At 36.7% G+C, this 22,733-nt stretch overlaps 1 protein-coding gene across 1 annotated transcript in view; it reads right to left on the bottom strand.

Moving 5' to 3' along the window:
• Positions 1–2,856: 2,856 nt before the first annotated feature.
• The window catches only part of TMEM170B (transmembrane protein 170B), a 43,095-nt gene continuing 23,218 nt past the window's right edge, over positions 2,857–22,733 (bottom strand). Inside the window, exons 2-3 of the mRNA XM_056132289.1 lie at positions 20,709–20,879; positions 2,857–10,372 (exon numbers count right to left, since the gene is read on the bottom strand). Coding sequence (XP_055988264.1) covers positions 10,242–10,372; positions 20,709–20,879 — 302 coding nt within the window. The 3' untranslated portion in view covers positions 2,857–10,241. The remainder of the gene's footprint in view (positions 10,373–20,708; positions 20,880–22,733) is intronic.

Below are 22,733 nucleotides of genomic sequence, written 5' to 3'. Positions count from 1 at the left end.
TGTTTAAAATGACTTTGATTTAAAAAAGAACTTTATCTTTCTCCAAATAAAAACTGTCTCCAAAATAAAAGTGAGGGTAAAATGAGATTATAGATAAAGTAATGGCTTTGGACATGAAAGCTGAATAGCCACAGTTACAAGAATTACCCTATCAATAAGCTTTAGATATTTCTTACATAATCTGTAAAAGAAAATCACAGAAGTTATAATTTACATTGTATCCCTTCTCATTCGCCTTGGAAAATGTCTCCTAAAGCTTAGAACTACAATGAACTGAACCAGTATCAAATTCCTGATAACTATACCGGTTCTCGGCTAGAAAGTGAATCCCCACTGACCTAAAGTGATATTGTTCCACTTAAAGAATCAACCTACATTTAAGGGAAGACAAAAGGAACTGTTTCCCCAATTTTCACAGAAGAAATTTATATCAAGTGCTTAAGTCTCATATGCCTTATGTGGATAGGGGTATGAATCAGGGAGAAGATCCAGGTCTGGCACTTTCCTCATCCTGTGGATAAGCAATGGTGCGGCCAAAAGTCCTAAGGCTCTCACAGTTACTCTCTCAGGCCTATCTCCCACTCATTCCTGTATCTCCTCTTGTTTTCAACGCCAGTTTCTACGTCTTGGATAAAGTAAAAGCAACAGGTGGTATTTTATGAAAATCTTTTTAGTCCTCTTATCAAATTCAATCCTGATTTTGTTAACATTCAAACACACACACACACACACACATTTGAGCTGCCACAGAACACACTGTGTAACAAAGCTTTAGGGTCACACTGAAGCAGAAACTACCAACCTTTGGGTTTGAGCCACAAGCTTTCCTTTGCAGAACTACAAACAAAGCAGAGAAGCTCACTTGCAACAAAATCTGAGGTGGCTGTTGATAATATGCACACCTGATATTCAAATCCCTTCATGTTTCAGAGGAATTAATTTTTTGTCTGGTACATATTTATTTTTTTAAAGAAGCCAATTTATTTTATTTTCTTTTTTGGGTCACACCCAGCGATGCTCAGGGGTTACTCCTGGCAGTGCTTGGGGGACCATATGGGATGCCGGGGATCGAACCCGGGTTGGCCGCGTGCAAGGCAAACGCCCTATCCACTGTGCTATCGCTCCAGCCCCACATATTTTGTTTAGAGGATGAAAGAAATTTGCTCCTTGAGCAAATTTACCCATTCTGTTTTCTAACCAGGGTCTTTTCTACTGAGGCATGTACCTAAAAAATTCCCTCAGGCAACATCATTGCCAAAGATGAACAAGATTTGATGAGTTAAACTATAAAATGAGCTATTTAAGAATATACTATGTACTGTACATACACAGAATCTGATTGTTTTCTTGAAATAAAAGTGTATGAACTTATTGAAAAAGACTTACAGAAACGTCCTGCATTCTTTTATGTGCATATAAAATACAAAGAGAAAGTTGCTTAACGGGACAGAATATTTTCTGAGCATATGCTGCAAACAACATGAGATTCCACCTCCAGTTATTGACAAGAGAACTGAAGATGTCAGAGTAGAATAATGTGATGAAATTTAAATACTGAATGGAGAAGCAAGAATTTAAAACTACATCCCACAAGGTGAACAATTATATTGTATATTCAGTGCAACAATTTGAACTGTTTTAAGATGTAATTAAAATACAGATTTTTTTTAAGGAAAACTGCTGAGTTGAGTTGGTATGAAAAATACACAAATCAAGGTCCAGACACTGCAAAATTATGATTTTCTGACTAGCAACCAACTTGTAAACACTGTATCTTAACATTCTTTGTAAAGTTAAATTTGCTATGATATGTGAAAACTTGAGTTTTCTCATATTTGTCACATGGATTTTTAATCAGAGAAAATTAACATCATATATAGCTCATGGAAAAAGTCCAGAAATACAGGCAGACTTAATGAGGGTTAACAGATGTGGGCAAAGGAAGAAAAAAAATATAAAACTGGACCAGTGCACCACCTAGTGATGAAACACTTGCTTTACAATAACAATTTCATTTTGCAAAATTCTTGAGCCTGAATATTTGTAAAACTCAAGAAAAATATGATTATTAAGAGTGGAAATCAGAAGAAGAAAAACAGGTATACTATGATAGGATACAGTATTCTTAAAGATTCCATTAGAATTAGAATTCAGATTCTACTCCCTAAAGATGTATCAAGTTCTACTTATTCTTCTCTCTGTGCTCCAAAACTTCAGGTACTATTTTATCAATTGACAAGGGTTTCAAGTTCAAAACATACATGAGGCAAGGTGTAAGTCTGATGTATCTGACAAGTCTGACCAGGACTCATAAAACTCAGTCTAAGAACTGAGCATCTTTGTTGTAGAACATCTTGTCCTTCAGTCTTGTGTCCCATTAAGATAAAATACTCAAGGAGAGCTTACACATTGCAAAGACAAGCTATGCCAAAAGCCAAAATATTTTTAATCTCAAGAACTTTCAGGGCTTGGTATCATGCAGGAAATGCATCTCATAATTCCTGTTATGTTAAAAAAAAAGTTACCCAGAAAACAAATCATGGCATGAAGTAAAAGTTTACTTCCTTTATCATTACACTATTTTTTAAAAGTTATAGTACTTTTTAGGGTAGTCATTTATTGCTGTGAGAGCAAGCGTTTTAAGAACTCTTAGTAGCAGATACTTATGTGGAACAGCATTGGTCTTAGGAAAAAATAAAAACTCAAGGCAACTCTGTCTTTTGCACACCTCATACCTCCAAAATACATAAGAAAAACTGGCTCAAAAAAAGTGACAAAAAGAGTAAAAGAAAACATTTGTGTCCACCGACAATATATGAGTTGAAAAGATGCCATCAAGAAACAAAACCCCCACAAAGCTTTTAAAGACAGGTTTATTTATATATAAGTGCATGAAATTAAATACAGAAACTTTATTAAAATATCGTATATTACAAATTTTAATCTAATAAATTCTGTGTAATGAGATTTAAGTGCTGGGTTCTTTTTTAACAATTGTGTTTGTGTATCAGTAAAGAGTTCACCCTGTATATTACAAAGAGGAGAGACACACATGGACCTCAGAAATGGTCCTGTGACTAGACAGTAGATGGTATTAATTGTGCATCTTTTCCTTAAAGCAACGATGTGAAACCAGATCCTGTTTTGGTAGAACAAGTTTCTATAATCAAAAATAACTTGCACTATTTATTGCTGCCCTTTGACTAAAAGGAGTGAAGATAATTTAAAATAAAGAGCAACATTTCTAAGAGTAACCCGATGCTAATCACATTAAATTAAAATTCACTGCAAAATTTGTGTTCTCCGGGAAATTATGCTATATACACAATAATATTTGTACATGAGTTAGGAAATAAAAAATTGCTTATATAAAATTAAAAATCAATAGTATACAATATTTACATATTGTTAGGTATTATACATAAACATAAATAATCCTTCAAAATTAAACTGTATTATGTAAACATGCAGTACACATACTCATACAGTGTAGTTTACAGTCTTAACAAAGGGGGGAAAACTGTTCACATAATGCAGGGTACTTCATCATTTATGCCTTTGTTTTTGTGCGTTATTCCTTCAACATTTATTCTTCCTGTCTTTAAGCTTCACAGTACATTATTCCTAAAGTAAAAATAATCCCTGATGGTAAACATAGTCCTAAATGTTAAATAAAGTGTCTGCCTTGTACTACAATATAAAACTTATGCTGCTCACACTAGAATTTATAGATTACAAAAAACTAAACTTGAAAATCCCACATGTAATTGTCTTGACTAAAATATGTCACATTTTATACCTGTTTGGAAAAGGAAAAAAATACACAAGAAATCATGAAAATATATTGAAAGTTGTTATCTGTCATAGTCAGGTGAAATTATAGATTTTTTTATTAGACCATTAATTCCTTTGCACCATTCCTAAACTCTAATTTTCCAATCATGAATCTTGCTAAATTCACTTTGCAAAAGTATCTTAAAACTTCCAAGGCACTAAGGCATCATTTAGCTTTTAAAAACTGTACTGTGGTTTACTAAATGATTCGTCAGTGGTCTAAGGGTTAATACAATTTGAAAGTTAGTCCTTTTTATACCAATCAGGTAAACTCTATTTTGGTATTTAAGTAAAGGCATTTTAGTAAATTTAAGATAAGTTCATTTCCCTCATTCTTGAATGAGGAGTTAATACTTTATGGTAGAATCTTATGAATTTTACCCAAGTTATATGAGGAAAACAATACTGGGGAATTTCATATTATTCATTCAAATGTATTAAACTCACCTCTGCTGTGTGCGTGCGTGCGTGCGTGCGTGCGTGTGTGTTGGGAAGAGGGCCAAAATTTTAGGAAATTCTTCCATTGTGAATTCTTCTGATATCACAAATGTCAACATTTACAATATCAATTCATTCATCCAGTATTGAAAGCAAGTTTTTAAAAAATTATTCAAACAAGTGCTTCCTTTGAAGAAAACTAAAATGTTACTTCCTAAAGACATTTAGTGATGTCACATATTTTAATTTAAAGCAAACATTTTGTTATTAGTAGCACTTTCAACAATTATCATTTATACAGGGCTCTGAAAAAAAGTGATTTTTTAAAAAATTACCAATATATAGAATTTAAAAGAGGAAAAAGGTATAGCTGTGTTTATTATGCACTGTAGTTCCTCTCCATATATATTTATGATACACTACTTTCCAGTTTCAGACACATAACTAAATACATTTCCCCAAAAAATGTATAATCAGGTTATTACCCATCAAGGGGAGATATATGTGTTATATCTAATCTAAAAATTATGTGAGATTCATGCTTTCTTGATTTACCTATAGCATTTATTTTTAATAACATTACAGCTGCATAACCACTAGGTGTTAAGAACATCTCTTCTAAACCAACATTTCTAATTCTATCAACAATCTGTACATGTTTAAACCATAACAACATGACATTTATATGGAAGGCAGTTGGAGACTTTTAAGAAACTGAATTAGTTCTTAAAATCAAGAATGGGATGAAATGTTAGTTCAACAAAGATGACCAACAAAGTTCATAGTCAGAAATTTGATTTCCCCAAATTTAATAAAATATCGATACATCTCCACATTTACTGAAAATACTTTATATAAAATGCATTATTTTCCAATTTCAGTTACATTTTTAGTTAATTCAGCAATCTCCACAAAAACTTTTGTTTTTTACTTTTGTGTGTTACCCCTCCAACTTTTCTTCCTGTTTTTAAACTTCCTTCTGCTACAAAATACAGCCATTTATTTTTTCTTATTTAGGGATCAGAGGATAGCTCAACAGGCTGAAGCACATGCTTTACATGCAAGAAACCTGGGTATAATCCTAGGAGTAGCCCCTAAACACCACCAGGTGTGGTCCCAAACAAAACAAAACAAAAAGTGAAAACTTTTATTGAAACTGAAGTTAAAATAACTTGAGACAATTTGATATCATCAGTTCTAAGCACTGAGATTCTCATCTCTGATTATTAAAATAGCAGTTTCCCAGCTATCTATCAAGTGCTGCCAGTCTTTTTCTGCAAGTTAATTTTACTAAAATTTCTTAATTATTTCCCACATTTCTCATATCTTAAAAACAAATAATGGTTCTGCAGAGATTCTGATGAAGACTTTCTGAGGGAAAAGAGTGCAGTACCAAGAGGAAAATAGTTGAAAATATTTCCAAAAATACCCTTTGACATCTATACTTCTGCAATTATAGAATCGGTATGAATTTAAAATACGAATTTAAAAATTTAAAAATTCTTTTTAAATTAAAAACAAAAAACAATACTGAACAACTACTAATTAACCACCTTCCATCCACAGAAGCAAGGAACTGGGAGACACTATGGCCTCATATTTTTCTCCTATCAAATTGGGATTATACTTCAAAGCCAAAATACCCAAGGGGAGAAAGAGAGGTAAATATGCAGAGAAGATGGCGTTTTCATCTCTAAAACCTTATTAGGTGACATAGCAGAAATTTAATGGGCATCAGCTTAATGAGGCCAAAGAAAGCAAAACAGGGGTAAAGAAACAAATACAGTTTCACCTACCATTTTTCTATTTTAACCAGTGGTCAACACAATCCCGTCCTGCTTTTCCTGCTCTTATCCACCATCACCAGCTCCCACAAACACTCTTTGACAAATACACGCTGGTTTTAAAAAGAAAGAGGTGGAGAAAATTATAAAGGAAAATATAACGGAAACTAAATTACAATACAAATTCTTTAGTTTCCTTCTTAATATTTGGAAAATTAAATGAAAAGCAAATATATTTTTTAAAATCATGTATTCAATTCTAACGCCTGTATTGATATAGAAAAGCAAAATTTAGAAAATCCGAATGCCTACCCATTAATCACTTACTGTCAAGATATACTGCCTATACTGCCTTTTCCATTCCTAAAAAAAAAAAAAAAAAAGGGGGGGTGGGTGGGTGGGCTGGAGCAATAGCTCAGTGGATAGGGCGTTTACCTTGCACGTGGCCAACCTGGGTTCGATTCCCAGCATCCCATATGGTCCCCCGAGCACTGCCAGGAGTAATTCCTGAGTGCATGAGCCAGGAGTAATGCCTGTGCATAGCCGGGTGTGGCCCCAAAAAGAAAAAAAAAATGTGGACAAGTTAAAAGGTCTGATATATGTATTTCAGAGCAATATAGAAGTACCATTTGGTGTAAAATTTGGAAAGAAGAAAGAAGAATCTGGGAGAGGAAAAGGACTTGAACTTTCAACTAGAAACAAAATATTATTACAAACTTCTTATTTAAAACCATTTTGCTAGCTCTTGGGGACTTTGTGAGCAACAAACAGTTCAACCTAGCCACCTTTGTACTTAGTACACAAAGTACTTGATACAACACTTTATAATAGCAGATTCATCCAAAATATTTGTATATTTTGGATGCAAAACTAAATTAGTTGGAGCATATTAACTTAGTGGCCCCAACCACTCACTCATCTTAGAGGTTGTCTCCTCACCTTAACATTCTTTACTTTGAAACTGCCCAACTTTATATCACAAATACATGATATAAAAAACAACTTGTTTCTTTATTTTCCACTTGAAGTATTTAAAACCCTTGCACATCGGTTTGTAAAAATATATACTGCAAATACTTAGAAAGTACATTGGGTAACAAACTATAACACTGTTTGGAAGACCTAACAAAAGAATGATAAGTTACAAGTACTGAATAAGATACATAACTTCCTCAGAGGACTTTATTCGAGGCAATCAATGAAATCATCCACATCCACTTGGAAGACAACTTATACCTCCTACATTTAAAATGTTTTAAGCACTTTTTATAGCTTTTACATGAGGTCCTCTAACTAGGACCTAAGAAAATTTCCAATTAGTATCTTAAGTAACAATTAGTTTGAGCATAGCAATTTATTCCTTGGGAACTGATTTTATTATCAGCAGTACCTTAGCAAATATTTTTAAATAAAGGAGTATTAACTGTAGAGGATACCACCCTTTTTGCACTTATCACAAAGAAACTTCACTGCAAAATCACATAGAAATTTTAAGAAGGTGTGACCCAAATATATCGATAACAACTTCTATCATATCATAGATTTCTAGCTCTATTAAACCAAGAAAAAATTCCCCAAATAAAAAAATCTCAAATATTCTTGACTATTTAAAAAAAACATTAAATCGAACAAATTTATCAAATTTCCCACTAGAACATTAAAGTGTTCACTGAACAATAGCTTTCCAATTATACTATTTATATAGCAGCTTTATACATATGGATGTATATAATGATATGTACATATCATTAAACATTTCTTCACGTATATGGAAGTATATGATATATATATAGTTAAACATTTCTTAGGAAAATCACTAACTTAAAAAAATAGCATCAAAACAGCTATATGTCAAATTAATAAGTTCACTATTCAACTGCATTTCAAGATATCAATACTGACAGTAAATAAAACACCAACGGAAATAACTACAAACAGAAAAAAAAACCCGCAATCAAGAACTCCCCCAAATGCTAAAAATGTCCACACACACAAAAACACACACACACTCTCTCTCTCTCTCTTCACAATGTACAACAATTCGATAATGGACACTCTACAAACTATTAATCATCCAATTATACTTTCATTCTAGAGTAAAAACAAGAGTATAAATCTCTTTGGTCCATACATTCACACATTACTTTATAGTTAATTCTATATTCTGAACCAAACACTCCAATTACCCTAACACAACAGTTTCTTAAATCATAAAATAACCATATATTAAAATAAACATTCATTTCGTGAATCTCAAATAATTTTCACATGCTAATGATAATTCCTTTCAAAGAATACGAACACTTTAAAATTACTGATAGAATAGTCAAAATAAAGGAAGAATATAACCCAAGTCTAAAAGAGAAAGATAAATCAAATTAGCTTGGAAAACTAATGCCTAAATTTAATTTGGGAAAAAATTAGGCATATAACAAAGATATAAAAATAATCTCAGGCCTGTGCATAATAAAAAGGATAATTTTCAAATTTACTTTAAATATTTCAAAGAGGAAATAGTTACTTATCTTACTGAACAAATTTTCAAGCAACAGGATTAGTAAACTCCAAAAACTGTCTTTACCCTCCCCACTCTTCACTGTTAAGGTAGTTAACATATTCTGATTTTTGGTGGAGAAAAAAAATGACAAGGGTAACAATGATATTAAATCTGAATGGAACCTAATAGAAACCTGCTTTTACCAAAAATGAAGTTATAAAATAGCAAGCTCAAGTCACAGATCAATATTTTGTATTGTCCTTAACTCATATTCTTTGCAGTGTCTCTTCTATTGATTTATCACATATATAACTATCAGATATTTAGAAATCTCAGTAGGAGACAAATTCAACGAGGTTCTGCTTCCTTCACTTTCTATACTTTTTAAAATTACATATTGCCGAAACCTCTTATACTTAGAACTTTTTTCATTTATAAGAAATGTCATTACAAATTCTAATAAATTAAATAGCATCGAGAGCTGAACAAATTGAAATGACTCATTCAAATATGTTTAGTACTGTATTGATATGCTCAGATTGCCAAATTAAAAAATTTACAATTTCTCCCAATTTTTTACTCAGCAAAATTACATTACCATACGTCCAAAGTAAGAGGGTTTATAACATTGCTATATGACTTGCTACTTATATACAAATGAGGCTTGTTGTTTTCACAGCCTAATTTAGGCCACTCCTGAAATATAGTTAATACTCCAGAAATGAAAGAATGTTTCTATTTTGTCAAAAACCAAGCTATATGCAACAAGTAGTATAGTCCCACTGAGATACTACTTAAAAATGTTTTCTCCATGAGACACACGGCAAAAACCTTCTTTAGGAGGGTCAAAGAATGCAACATGCATTTCAGACTTCTTTTCTTACAAAATGTATAAGAAATTTTCAAATTATATTTTTATGACACACAAACTACAATGAGTGTGACCCATAAAATTTTTTAATTCTTATCAATTAAATATGTAAGAGGGACGCTATCAAAAGAGTGTTATTTGAGTGAGTGAAAAGGATGCACCCTATAGGTCTACTTTGAGTCTTTAAAAGAGTTCAGCTAGTTTTTGATTAAGTATTATTTCAGCATAAATTAAAACAACGCCTAAAGCCCTAAATCCCATAAATGCTCACAATAAACTCAAATAATTTATCTCACATTAAATGATTCAGCATTCAGCACTCATGTGGAATTTAGCATTACAAAACAAAATGCTCACTACATTACCTGAATTTGTGTCAAATATGTTCACAGCACTCATCTAGCATCTACACTTGCAAATTGTCACATGATAAATGTTTTTTTTTTTTAAACAAAACAAAACAAAACAAGTGTTTGGCACATATATCGATTCCTCAAAACGTCCCTCTAACTTGAACACAATACTGTTAAAAATGATCATTCAACACCAAAGTGAGTCTGATGGACAGCTAAACAAGGTGCTCTTTTTCTTGTCGCGTCACAGAACGTAATGCGCCTTGTCTGGGACGGAGGCACGTAAGGTGCAGTGCGGTAGTGCAATCACTTGAACACCAGAGGGCGATCTTTCCACAGAGCTCAGAGCCCACGGTCCGGCCGCTTCCACATTCTCCCACCCTCTCATTCTCGCTCGCTGGCAATGCTGTTCGGAGAATCTGTACGGGTTTCCTCGTGGCAAGTAAACCATTTCCACAGAAGCCTCAAAGTGTAGCAAGGATCCTTGAAAAGGAGATGATTAATGTCAGTACAGTCTGTCCAACTCCCCACACCAGAGCTTCTAACGGGGCCATGTTCTTCCCGGCTACTCTGTAAATGCCTGCGACTGCTGCACCTAGGTCGGAAAGAGGGGGAGAAACAAAATAAAACGTTCCATTACTTCGTAAGATCTGAAGTGGCTGTAATTTCAGAACTCCTTTTATCAACACAGAGCAAGTCATTCATTTTATAAATTTCTATGCGTTTCCATGTGATTAGGGAAGTTGCACATTTCAAAACCATGCTTAATTAAAAAATTAAGCATTTCGATTTCACTTCAAAACACACACTCAACACAAGCTGCTTAACTAACACATGTTCATCAATAATGAGCAATTTAGTGATCTCTCACTTGGACACTGAATTGGCCAGACCATATTAGCATTTTCATTTAAAAGCACAACATCTTGATAATTATATATATCAAGAAAACTACACAATTTAATATAATTTGAAAATGATAAATGAAACTTCAACATTAAAAGACTACCAGATATTAGCAGAAAAATCTTTTAAAAGAATAACTTATCTCATAATCTACTATATAAAATAGTTTATAAATTACATATACAAGAGGACAGTGCTACAAGAGTAAAATTATTTACAGACTGATATCTTCACATACCTAAATGAAAGAGAAATCTGACATCTGCTTTTGGAAACATTATTTAGATTATGCAATCGGAATAGCAGAGCCCATATGATTTGATACTTCATTTGATTAAGAATACAAACATATAAAACATATGCATGACTTAATATCTAAGTGGCTGATCTTTAAATTAAATTCAGGAATCACAAATAAGAGAATATTTAAATTATAGCACGCCATGTGACAGATCAGTAGGTCGTATAACTGAGTATGATGCGCCCCCCTGCTGTGCTCGGGAGCCCAGAGGCCACATACCTGCTATTTTCAGCCAATCGGGCCTTTCAGTTGATCTAAGAGACCAAGGATGCAGTGCCACTTGGTTCTTGAGGTGATGAAGGTAACCTGGGCCACTGCTCCTGGTGCTGGAGGGTTTGCACCGGCACTTCCCATAAAGCTCGGGGTCTCTCCAGGGCTATACCTGGTGGTGCTACAGGTTGGTGCCTACAAGGCATGTGCTCTAACTCCTGTACTATCTCCCAGCCCCTGAAACAATTTCTATGGGTACTTGTGGGGGGCGGGGAGGACGGAGCCTGTCCATACATGCTACAATGGCAAACAATGTAGTAGAGAGAGAAATGAAACAAGGGAATGGGAGGGAACAAATGATGATGATTCCTTGGTCCTGCATTACAGAACCAAGAGTTTCAAGAAAGGGAGCAGTGGAGAGGGGAGAGGGGACCCCACGGCCCAGGTGCAAGTGGAGGGGCACCAACACTGGCGGAAGGCGTGGAGCTGGAAGATTCTCTTTGAAACTCTTATTAGCAATAGTAATTTAAGTCACAGTGGCTAAAGAAAAAACACTTTTAAAATGATGTTTTTTTGAGACATAAATCTATTCATAAAACTAGCTCAGAATTCATCTTTTTTAAATAGTTCACTTAAAATCTCAGGGAAAATTATGATTCCTCTTTAAGATATACATAGGAAAAGCATAGTTGTAAGAAGAAAATCTAAATGTTTATTTAATACAGACTATGTAGCTTCACTCCTAGCAGTACGTGGGGGACAGTAAGTGGTGACAAGGATTTAACCCCTGTATTATCTCTCCAACCTAGAACTTTACAAATACTATTTTGTTTTAAAACTACATCTTTCCTGGAAATGGTTCAATCCCCGACGCCACAAGTCCCCAGAGCATCTGGGAGGTGCAGATTTTGAGTTCCCCCTGGGCACTGCTGGGGTGGTCCAGGTAATTCCTGACATCACAGGGCCTGCGCAACACTGCATCCTCAGGCCTTAGCACTGAACTGCTGGTCCACTTGGCTGAGAATTGCCAGTAGGGGGTCCCTGGCACTCTGAGCAGAGCACAGAAGGTTCCTACTCCCAACACAATACCGTTTCTGAGTATTATTACCTAATTTCAAGATGAAAAATTGGAGTTTCAGAGATACGGCAAGGAAGTACAAGAAGTGCAAAAGCTAGAATTTCAGTCCAGGTTTGTCTGGCTATAAATCTCAGTATCATGCTATTGTTTCATATTTATAAGAAGTCAAAATGAAAACAAGGAATTCAGAAAATAATTATCATCAGAAATTATAGTAAAATAAATCTGAAAATTTTTTATTTACAGTGCATGTCCTCAACTATCTTCATTTTTAAAAGCCACAATCTGACTTCTTTTTTTGTCACAGGATTAACTTTTTAAAAGGACGCAAGAAATATAAAGTTAAAGCAATTACAATCTTAGGCTATCAGGAAAATGGAAAGCAATCTGTTGATTCAAATGTCTCATGCTTATACAAAATTAAGTGCATGGGTTTTGGAGTTACACTCAGGGATTAAATTTCAAACTCTACTACCTAATAGTTGTGTGAGAATGAGAAATTGGTAGACCTGTGTCTTACCTCACACAACTGTGTCTTACCTCACATAACTGGAGGCCAGAGTGAATGGAAATGGAAATGAATATTTGAAAGATTCTTTGGAATATATTATAAGGACCAGTTACTATTCTAAGTTTGATTAGTTGTTGCCGCAGTAGTAAAGATACTTCCAATTCATAATTTCAAATTCAATACATGTTGTTGAAGTAACAGGTAATCATTTAGAAGAAAGAAATCTAGGTCTCTACTTCACAAGTAAATATCGGATGGGCTAAAGAAAGACTAAGGAACAAAATAATAAACTTCAAAATATATTATTTTAAGAAAAGAGGACTGTCCAAGAACTTTAAAGAGAGAAATCCACAAAGACTTGTTTATATAAAGGATAAAGAAAATAATTTTCACATGCAGCAAACTAAAGATTACTGTCTATACAGAAAACATGCATAAACATGTATAACAAAATATAATAATCAAAATAGCATATTTTAATAAAAAAATCCATACACTTCAAAGTTCATCAATCAGGACTACATATAATTTCAAAAGATACATGTCCAAAAAAATAGTCCTACAAGAACATACACACAGAAAGAACGTAATATCTTAAGATAATATATTTAGCAGCATTCTTTTTTTTTCTTAAATTTTTATTAGTGAGACACCATGAGGTACAGTTGTAGACTTACAAATTTTTGTGCTTGGGTTTCAGTTATACAATGATCGAATACCCATCCTTCCACCAGTGCCCATTCTCCACCACCACCAGTCCCAGTCCCAATCCCTCCCTCCCCCCATCCCCCATCCCACCCTACCTCTGTGGCAGGGCATTCCCTTTTGTTATCTTTCTCCTTTTGAGTGCTGTGGTTTGCAAACCACAGAAATTGAGTGGCAATCTTGTTTGGTCTATAGTCTACCCTCATCACACATTTCCCATCCTGAGAGGAACCTCCCAACACCCTTTATTTGGTGCTCCCTTGTCTATCTGAGCTGCCTTTTCCCCTAGCGTGTGCGGCTGTCCTCAAAGCCATGGAGTAATCCTCCTGGTACTTATCTCGGCTATTCTTTTGTGTTAGTCTCTTATTTTGTTACTTTATGTTTCCCAGATGAATACAATCTTTCTATGTCTGTCCCTTTCTTTCTGACTCATTTTGCTTAGCACTATACTTTCCATGTAGTACCACTTGTATATGAATCTCATGACTTCATCATCTTTTCTAACAGAGCAGCTTTCAGATTTGGGGGTTTAAAGATTTTTTTTGCTTAACATAAAGCATGAGAAAAATTAGTGTTTGGGGTATCTCCTATAAGGAATTTAACTGGAGGCAAGAGCTATGGAAAAACATCCTGAGACAAAGTCAAAAGGGAATAAGTAAAGAAATAGAAGAGTGTGTACTAAAAACATATCTACTTTACTTTAAGGTAAAGGTAAAGGCCCTCCCATTGATCGTGTAAAGGTAAAGGCCCTCCCATTGATCGTCGATTTGCTCGAGCGGGCCCAGTAACGTCTCCATTGGAGACTTTGTTGTTACTGTGTCTGGCATATCGAATACGTCACGGGGAGCTTGCCAGGCTCTGCCGTGCGGGCGAGATACTCTCGGTAGCTTGCCAGGCTCTCCGAGAGGGGCGGAGGAATCGAACTCGGGTCGGCCATGTTGGCCGCTTGTAAGGCGAACGCCCTACCCGCTGTGCTATCACTCCAGCCCCACTTAACTTTAATCTCGTCCAAATAAGTTGATAAGATTATTTTATTTAAATTTTATTCAGTATTTAACTACTGAATAAGAGATAAAATGGATGAATAAAATGGGTTTAATTTTGGAAGACCCCATGTTCTAAGGAAAAATGAAACTGCTAAATGACTTTGTTTTTCTTAGAATCTTTAAAAAAATCTTTAAGTAGCCTATAACGATGAGATTAAAAGCTAAAACAAAAAACAAAAAAACCCCATGAAACTCCAGAATTTTCCACAAGTTAACATTTAATCCAGCCCATAACATTTAATGGGCTGGAGCGATAGCACAGCGGGTAGGGCGTTCGCCTTACAAGCGGCCAACATGGCCGACCCGAGTTCGATTCCTCCGCCCCTCTCGGAGAGCCCGGCAAGCTACCGAGAGTATTCGATATGCCAGACACAGTAACAACAAAGTCTCCAATGGAGACGTTACTGGGCCCGCTCGAGCAAATCGACGATCAACGGGAGGGCCTTTACTTTACTTTACTAACATTTAATACATGTTATCCAGAAAAGAACACCAATTATCATTTTTCTCCCTCAGAAGTTACATTAGTTACATAAGGAAGAATATGCAGTCATCAGTTAGGAATCAAACTTCCCTCCAAATCAGATTTATAAAAGTTCCTATTACTTTATATCATTTCACAATCTAGAAGAAATAGTCAGAAAAGACTTCCAAAGAAAACTATTTTGTACAGTTTTTAAATGATTCTGAAACACTATTTTAAACTAATTTTTTTAAAAAGGGGGTTTGGGGCCAGACTCTCTGGTGCTCAGGGATTACTCTTGGCTCTGCACTCAGGATTTCTTGTAGGAGTGCTCCAGGGAGGAACATATGGGTATGGAGGATTCAATCCAGGTTAGACAAATCAAGGCAAGTGCCCTACCTTCTATATTATCTATCCAGCACCCAAATAAATTTTACTTTTTGAGATAATCTCGTAGACTACTGATATTAAAAAAAGAGTATGTACAGAGATATTCAGTTGGTATTATGTCACAATGACAGAATTAAATAGTTCTGACAAGATGATCTAGTCTCCAAAGTTTAAAATAATTACTAGGAAACAGATGTGCAGACCAATGGAATGGAGTTGAATATTCTGTCACTGACTTTTAATCTTTGATAAAGGAGCAAGAATTGTGAAGTGGAACAAGGAAAGTCTCTTTAACAAATGGTACTGGGAAAACTGGACAGCTACCTGCAAAAAATTGAACACTGACCTCTGTCTAACACCAGGCACAAAAGTCAGATCAAAGTGGATTAAAGACCTCAATAGTAAGGCCTCGAGCGGGCCCAGTAATGTCGCCATTGGAGACTTTGTTGTTACTGTGTTTGGCATATCGAATACGTCACGGGGAGCTTGCCAGGCTCTGCCGTGCGGGCGAGATACTCTCGGTAGCTTGCCGGGCTCTCCGAGAGGGGCGGAGGAATCGAACTCAGGTCGGCCATGTTGGCTGTGTGCAAGGCAAACACCCTACCGCTGTGCTATCGCTCCAGCTCCAAAGACCTCAATATCAGACCTGAATCCATAAAGTACATGGAGGAAAATGTAGGCACAACCCTCCATGACACTGAAACTAATGCCATCTTTAAGGATGAAACACCACTGACCAAGTGAGCAGAAACAAACAAACAAATGGGACTACATTAAACTGAGAAGCTTCTGCACCTCAAAAGAAACAGTGACCAAAACACAGACAGAACCCACGGTATGGAAAAATATATACCCAATATCCATCAGATAAGGGGTGAATACCCAGGATATACAAGACATTAGTAGAATTGTACAAGAAAAAACCTTCAACCCCATCAAAAAGTGGGGAGAAGAAATGAACAGAAGCTTCCTCAAAAATGAAATACAGGGAGGGGCTGGAGTGATAGCACAGCGAGTAGGGTGTTTGCCTTGCATGCGGCCCGACCTGGGTTCGATTCCCAGCATCCCATATGATCCCCCAAGCATGGCCAGGAGTAATTCCTGAGGGCATGAACCAGGAGTAAACCCTGTGCATTGCAGGGTGTGACCTAAAAAGAAAAAAAAAAAAGAAATACAAATGGTCAAAAAGCATGTGAAAAAATGTTCTACCTTACTAATCATCAGGGAGATGTAAATCAAAACAACAATGAGATACCATCTCACACCACAGAGACTGGCACACATCAAAAAGAACAAGAACAACTAGTGCTGGTGTGGATGTGGGGAGAAAGGGACTCTCTTTAATTTAGGTTGGTGGGAATGCCAGCAGTCCAGCCTTTTTGGAAAACAATATGGGCATTCCTTAAAAAAAAAAAAACAACTAGAAATTGAGCTTCCATATTACGCAGCAATAACACTTCTGGGAATATATCCCAAGGGTGCAAAAAAAAGCACAGTAGAAATGACAGATGTATGGAGATCCACCTGTATGTTCATTGTCACTGTCACTGTCCTTCCGTTGTTCATCGATTTGCTCGAGCAGGCCCAGGAACGTATCCATTGGAGACTTTGTTGTTACTGTGTTTAGCATATCGAAAACATCACGGGTAGCTTGCCAGGCTCTGCCGTGCGGGCGAGATACTCTCAGTAGATTGCCTGGCTCTCTGAGAAGGGCGGAGGAATCGAACTCGGGTCGGCCATGTTGGCTGCGTGCAAGGCAAACGCCCTACCGCTGTGCTATCACTCCAGCCCAAGTTCATTGTAGCAACTGTTAACAATACCCAGATTCTAGAAACAATCTGAGAACCCAAGAACAGATGACTGGTTAAAGAAACTTTAGTATTCCATCTACACAATGGAATACTATTCATCTGTTAGGAAAGATGAAGTCATGAAATTTACTTATAAGTGGATGGTCACAGAGAGTATCATGCTAAGTGAAATGACTCAGAAGGAGAGGGACAGATATAGAAAGACTGCACTCACTTGTAGAATATAAAAAACATAGTATGAGACTAACACCCAAGGACAGTGGAGCCAAGAGTCAGGAAGATTGCTCCATGGTTGGAATCCTGCCTTATGAGATGGGGGAGAAGGCAGCTGGGATAGGGAAGGGAACATTAAGTCAATGATGGCCAAAGGGATTGCTCGGGATGGGAGATGTCTGCTGAAAGTAGATAAAGGATCAGTGATGACCTCTCATTATCTTTACTGTAAACCACAATGCCCAAAAGGGGAGGGAGAGAGAGAGAAAGAGAAAGAGAAAGAGAGAGAGAGAGAGAGAGAGAGAGAGAGAGAGAGAGAGAATATGAGGGAAACTGTCTACCGTAGAGGCAGGGAGAGAGTGGGATGGGGGGATGGATACTGGGGACACTAGTGGTGGAAAATGTACACTGGTGGAGGGATGCATGAAAGTTTTGTTACCGTAGCTCTTGGTGATTCAATAAAATAAACAAATAAACGAATAATTTCTAGGGTCAGAGAGCTACTATAAGGGTTAAGGTCTGGGGCTTGCATGAAGCTACACAGTGTAATTCCCAGCATGACATGGCCCCCAGGCATGACTGGGTATAGCCCTGGAAGCACTGGGCAGGGCCAGAGTAGCCCAGACAACAATCTCCAGCAGCACAGAGATTGAGCAGCACCACATCCTCCAGTTTTCACACTAAACCAATGGCCAGGTTAACTTGGCATAGGTCCTGGGCCCTTTGAGCTCTGCTTGGGGGCACCCCTCCCACCCCACCCCCACCCCCGCCAATACTAGATAGCCTTTTAAGAAAACATTTTCTGACCTTTAAGAAAATATTTCCTGTACTAAATTAGATCTTAATGTAAAAGACTGTAAAACTAACAAAAGAAAATATATCGAAATATCTAGACCTCAGTGCAACTAAAATTGAAAGTTACTCTGGAAATAAATCTAAATAGAAGCAAAATATAGTATGACTGAATTGAAAATAATATATACACACTGTTAGAAATAAATGGATGTAAAATAATATTTTTCATGCTTGCTTTATTTTGGCACTTGGGCCACTCCTGGCAGTGCTCAGGGCTTACACCTGGCTCTGTGCTCAGGGATCACTCCTGGCAGTACTCAGGGAACTGTATGTAGTACCAGAGATTGAACCTGGGTCAGCCACATGCGAGGCTAGCACCCTAAAAAATACTTGCTGTACTATCCCTCTCATGGTCTCTTTAAAGTTTTCCCAGAATTTATAAATATATATGTATATAAATACCTACTTATAACTTCTCAGTAAACTGTTTCTTCTCCTCTGTTCACTGTTCTACACACAGATACAAGTGTGGCCCACATCAAAAACATTTGCAGTCCCTTTCACTCTCTTTGTATGCCAACACAGTAAATAGTAACTAATTTTTTCCTTATGCCACATACAGTTCTTACCAACTCCTCTCCCCACCTGCTGTTACTCTAGATCATATCTCAGTTTCAAGTTCATGTTACACTTAATGCCTTAATTCCTCCTCTGTCACCATTTTTTTTCTTTTTTGGGTCACACCCAACAATGCACAGGGGATACTCCTGGCTCATGCACTCAGAAATTACTCCTGGCGGTGCTCGAGGGACCATATGGGATGCTGGGAACTGAACCCGGGTTGGCCTCGTGCAAGGCAAATGCCTTCCCTTCTTCCTTCCTTTCATTCTTTACTCTCATAATCCATCCACCCAGTATTTTTTTAGTATCTATCATGCTCTCAGTACGTAGCAATGATGAAAACAGACAAGGTTCCTGCTATTTTGGAATTTTCACTTGCTGTGTAAGATGTATTTTATATGTAAGCTATATTCTACATCCAGTTATGTAATGAACTTTCTTTAAAAACTGTTTTGTCATTGTCAAAACTCTTGAAAAATACTTGTTTTCCATGGTCTATAGGCTTCAATTCTACTGTATTTACAGCAAAAGGGAAAAAGGACCATTCAGTAAAGTTAGAGGCTGGATGCAGTAACAGAAGCAATCAAAGAGCTTAACACAAGATCGTAAGAGTAAAACCAAGTAGTAGGTGAAGAAAGAATGAGAAAATAAGATCACTTACTATTTCCCACAACATTTTTGTGAGACTGGACATAGTTAAATGGAATAGGGCTTTTCTCTCAAGATCAGTCACTCTGGGAAAAGGTGATTATGGGAAAAATAGGAAGGAGTCTTATGAACCAGAGGAAAAGGGTCTTTTTCTTATCTCTAGGTCTAGATATAGAATTAGAAGGGGAAAGTCCTTTCCTTCTTGAAGAGTCTTGAAACAGATTCAGTGGAAATAGCACTGTAGCACTGTCCTCCTGTTGTTCATTGATTTGCTCGAGCAGGCACCAGTAATGTCTCCATTGTCAGAGCGCCTGGCAAGCTACTGAGAGTATCCCGCCCGCACGGCAGAGCCTGGCAAGCTCCCCGTGGCATATTCGATATGCCAAAAACAGTAACAAGTGGAAATAGAGAGGCCTTGAATATGGAAACAGACCAGAAGTGAATGGAAATATAAGCCTCTATTATTCTCTCGCAGTGACAAATATCAACAGATAACAAAACAGCCAGTTTCTGGGAGAATTCAATTTAAGAAAGCAGCTGTGGCTCCCTACAGTCTCAACAGGATGCGTTTACATTCTGGGTTATCAAGCACAGTAGAAACCATAACTAAATCTTCGAACCTTAAGTTGAATCTGGGGACTAAACACAATGTTGAGAAGGAACCAAAAGTTCTGCAGGAAAAGTACATGAGAGTACTTTTATCATAAGTACTTACTAGCAAACTTGTAAACAGCCAGAAGAGACTCTAATGGCCAGGGGAGATCTTTGTCATAATACTTTGTGTTTAACAAGGACATTTATATTTATAGCTTTATATTAATACAGTTCAGCTTTTACTTTTATAATTCTATGCTGTGCTTTATATGTTCTTTTGTAGTCCTAGTCAAATGATAAAGACTAAAGCCTGTACTTTCACTTTACACGATCATATTTTTATTCCTACCATTTCCCTAACTAGGCAGATAACATATTTAAAACAGAAACTATATACTCTACAAATTTCCCCATGAATTGCTTTGCTTTTGCCTATTTTATGAGTTTTTATATTTTCCATCAAAACTTCACAAAGCAAAAATACAAAGCTACCTGTTTAATAAAATGATCTCTAGCTTCCAGTGCTAAAAAAAAAACTTACATGAAAGATAATATAGCTACATTTATAATAAGAACAAAATTACCAAAACCACAAATGCATATAAAATAATGTCCTTAAACAAAACAAAAGCAACTTACTAGTTATCATTGCTCCAGTTACAGAAGCCAGAAATCCGATGCTGATGGCAATGACAGAGATTACTCTTCCCTGCCTATGCCTTTGTAGCATCACGAACATCAACACTCCAGCAGCACCATGGACAAACAAAGAGGAGAAGAGAGCCCAGAGAAAGATCCAGTACCACATCTCTGAAAAGAAATGCAAAGTGTTAATTTTGCCAAAACATATTTCATTAAATTTCATTTAACAAATTGTGAGCACCACTGTCTAGGTAAATGTGAGATAATATTAAATTGTTTAGTATAGCATTTAACACATGGTAGTGCTAAATTAATTTCGCAATGAATACCATCAATAATGCTTGATAGTAATTTTGTGCATAACTTCCAAAGGTTAAAGCTATACTCAAATTTTCCTTCATCATACCGCTATAATCTATCAATTTTACTAATAAATCCTTAATATTAGTAAAATTTCTGAAAACAAATTATTAGCTGACATACTGCTGTTTTCTGTAGTTTTCTACACTAAGATTCAGATTTTGGGGGGGAGGAGTTACAACATTTTTTTTTTTTTTGCTTTCTGGGTCACACCCAGCGATGCTCAGGGGTTATTTCTGACCCTGCACTCGGAATTACTTCTGGCGGTACTCAGGGGACCATATGGGATGCTGGGGATCCAACCCGGGTCGGCCGTGTGCAAGGCAAACACCCTACCTGCTGTACTATGGCTCGGGAAAATTTTTATACTTGTAGCATCACTGTCACTGTCCTCCCATTGTTCATCGATTTGCTCAAGCAGGCCCAGTAACATCTCCATTGCGACACTTGTTACGTGTTTGGCATATCGAATACGTCACAGGGATTGCCGTGCAGGTGAGATACTCTCGGTAGCTTGCCAGGCTCTCCAAGAGGGGTGGAGGAATTGAACCTGGGTTGGACAGGTCAGCCGCATGCAAGGCAAACACCCTACCTGCTGCGTTATCACTCAGCTCATAGTTATAGGATATATCAATGTTCTCTCATCTTAAACAATGTAAAACTCAAATTATAAAAACCAAAGTGTTTGGAGGAATCAGATATAAAAACATTTTTTGATAATTCTTTCTACTTTCATTGTACTTATTCTAAACTTGTTTTGTTGATGTATCAACCTAAAATAACTTTGAAAGAGTAACTTGTTAGACTCACAAATTTTATCTAAGAATCAGATTCTAAAAAATTTCTGCCTCTGGTCTATAGTCCTTATCTGAAAATTTTCTATTCTTTTCTATTTTATGAAGAAAGAAATGCTCCTTTACTATTAAATTTTTTGTTATAGTTAGGTAACATGTTTGGGCTGGAGCGATAGCATAGCGGGTAGGGCGTTTGCCTTGCACGCAGCCAATATGGCTGACCCGAGTTCGATTCCTCCATCCCTCTCAGAGAGCCCAGCAAGCTACCGAGAGTATCTTGCCAGCACAGCAAAGCCTGGCAAGCTACCCATGATGTATTAGATATGCCAAACACAGTAACAGTTGTCACAATGGAGAAGTTACTGGGCCCGCTGAAGGTAACATGTTTACAGTAGTGTTAATGTTTGTGGTTTTAATGTACACAGTTACTGAATCTCACCACTACCAAAGTGCCTAAGACCATTCCCTCCATCACACCTAAATTTTGATGGGGGAGGCAGCAGGTTGCAGCCACACCAGGTGATGGTCAAGGATCAATCCTGGTGGTGTTTGAGGACCATGTTTTGCTAGGAACTGAACCAGAATAGGCTACATGTGAAGCAAGCACCATAAATGCTGTTCTATCTCTCCAGTCCCCTCAAACTTTCCAATTGTAGTTTCTATAACAAAGCTACCATAGTGCTAATTTTCAAGTATTTGATATATGAAGCTACGTGACCTTCACCATCACCAAAGTGCTCAAGACCCTCACTACTGTCCTTAGGTCACTTACAGGCCACCTATTCCTTCCCTTCCTTCCCCAGTTGCTGGGTAATTTCAGTTTAAAAATCAAAGATCAAGAATTTGTCCTCATTTGATAATCTATTCC

This window comes from Sorex fumeus, unplaced genomic scaffold, assembly GCF_029834395.1.
Source record: "Sorex fumeus unplaced genomic scaffold, SorFum_2.1 ptg000094l, whole genome shotgun sequence".
Lineage (NCBI taxonomy): Eukaryota > Metazoa > Chordata > Mammalia > Eulipotyphla > Soricidae > Sorex > Sorex fumeus.
The sequence above is the reverse complement of the archived record's forward strand: the minus strand, read 5'-3'. Positions and strand labels throughout refer to the sequence as shown.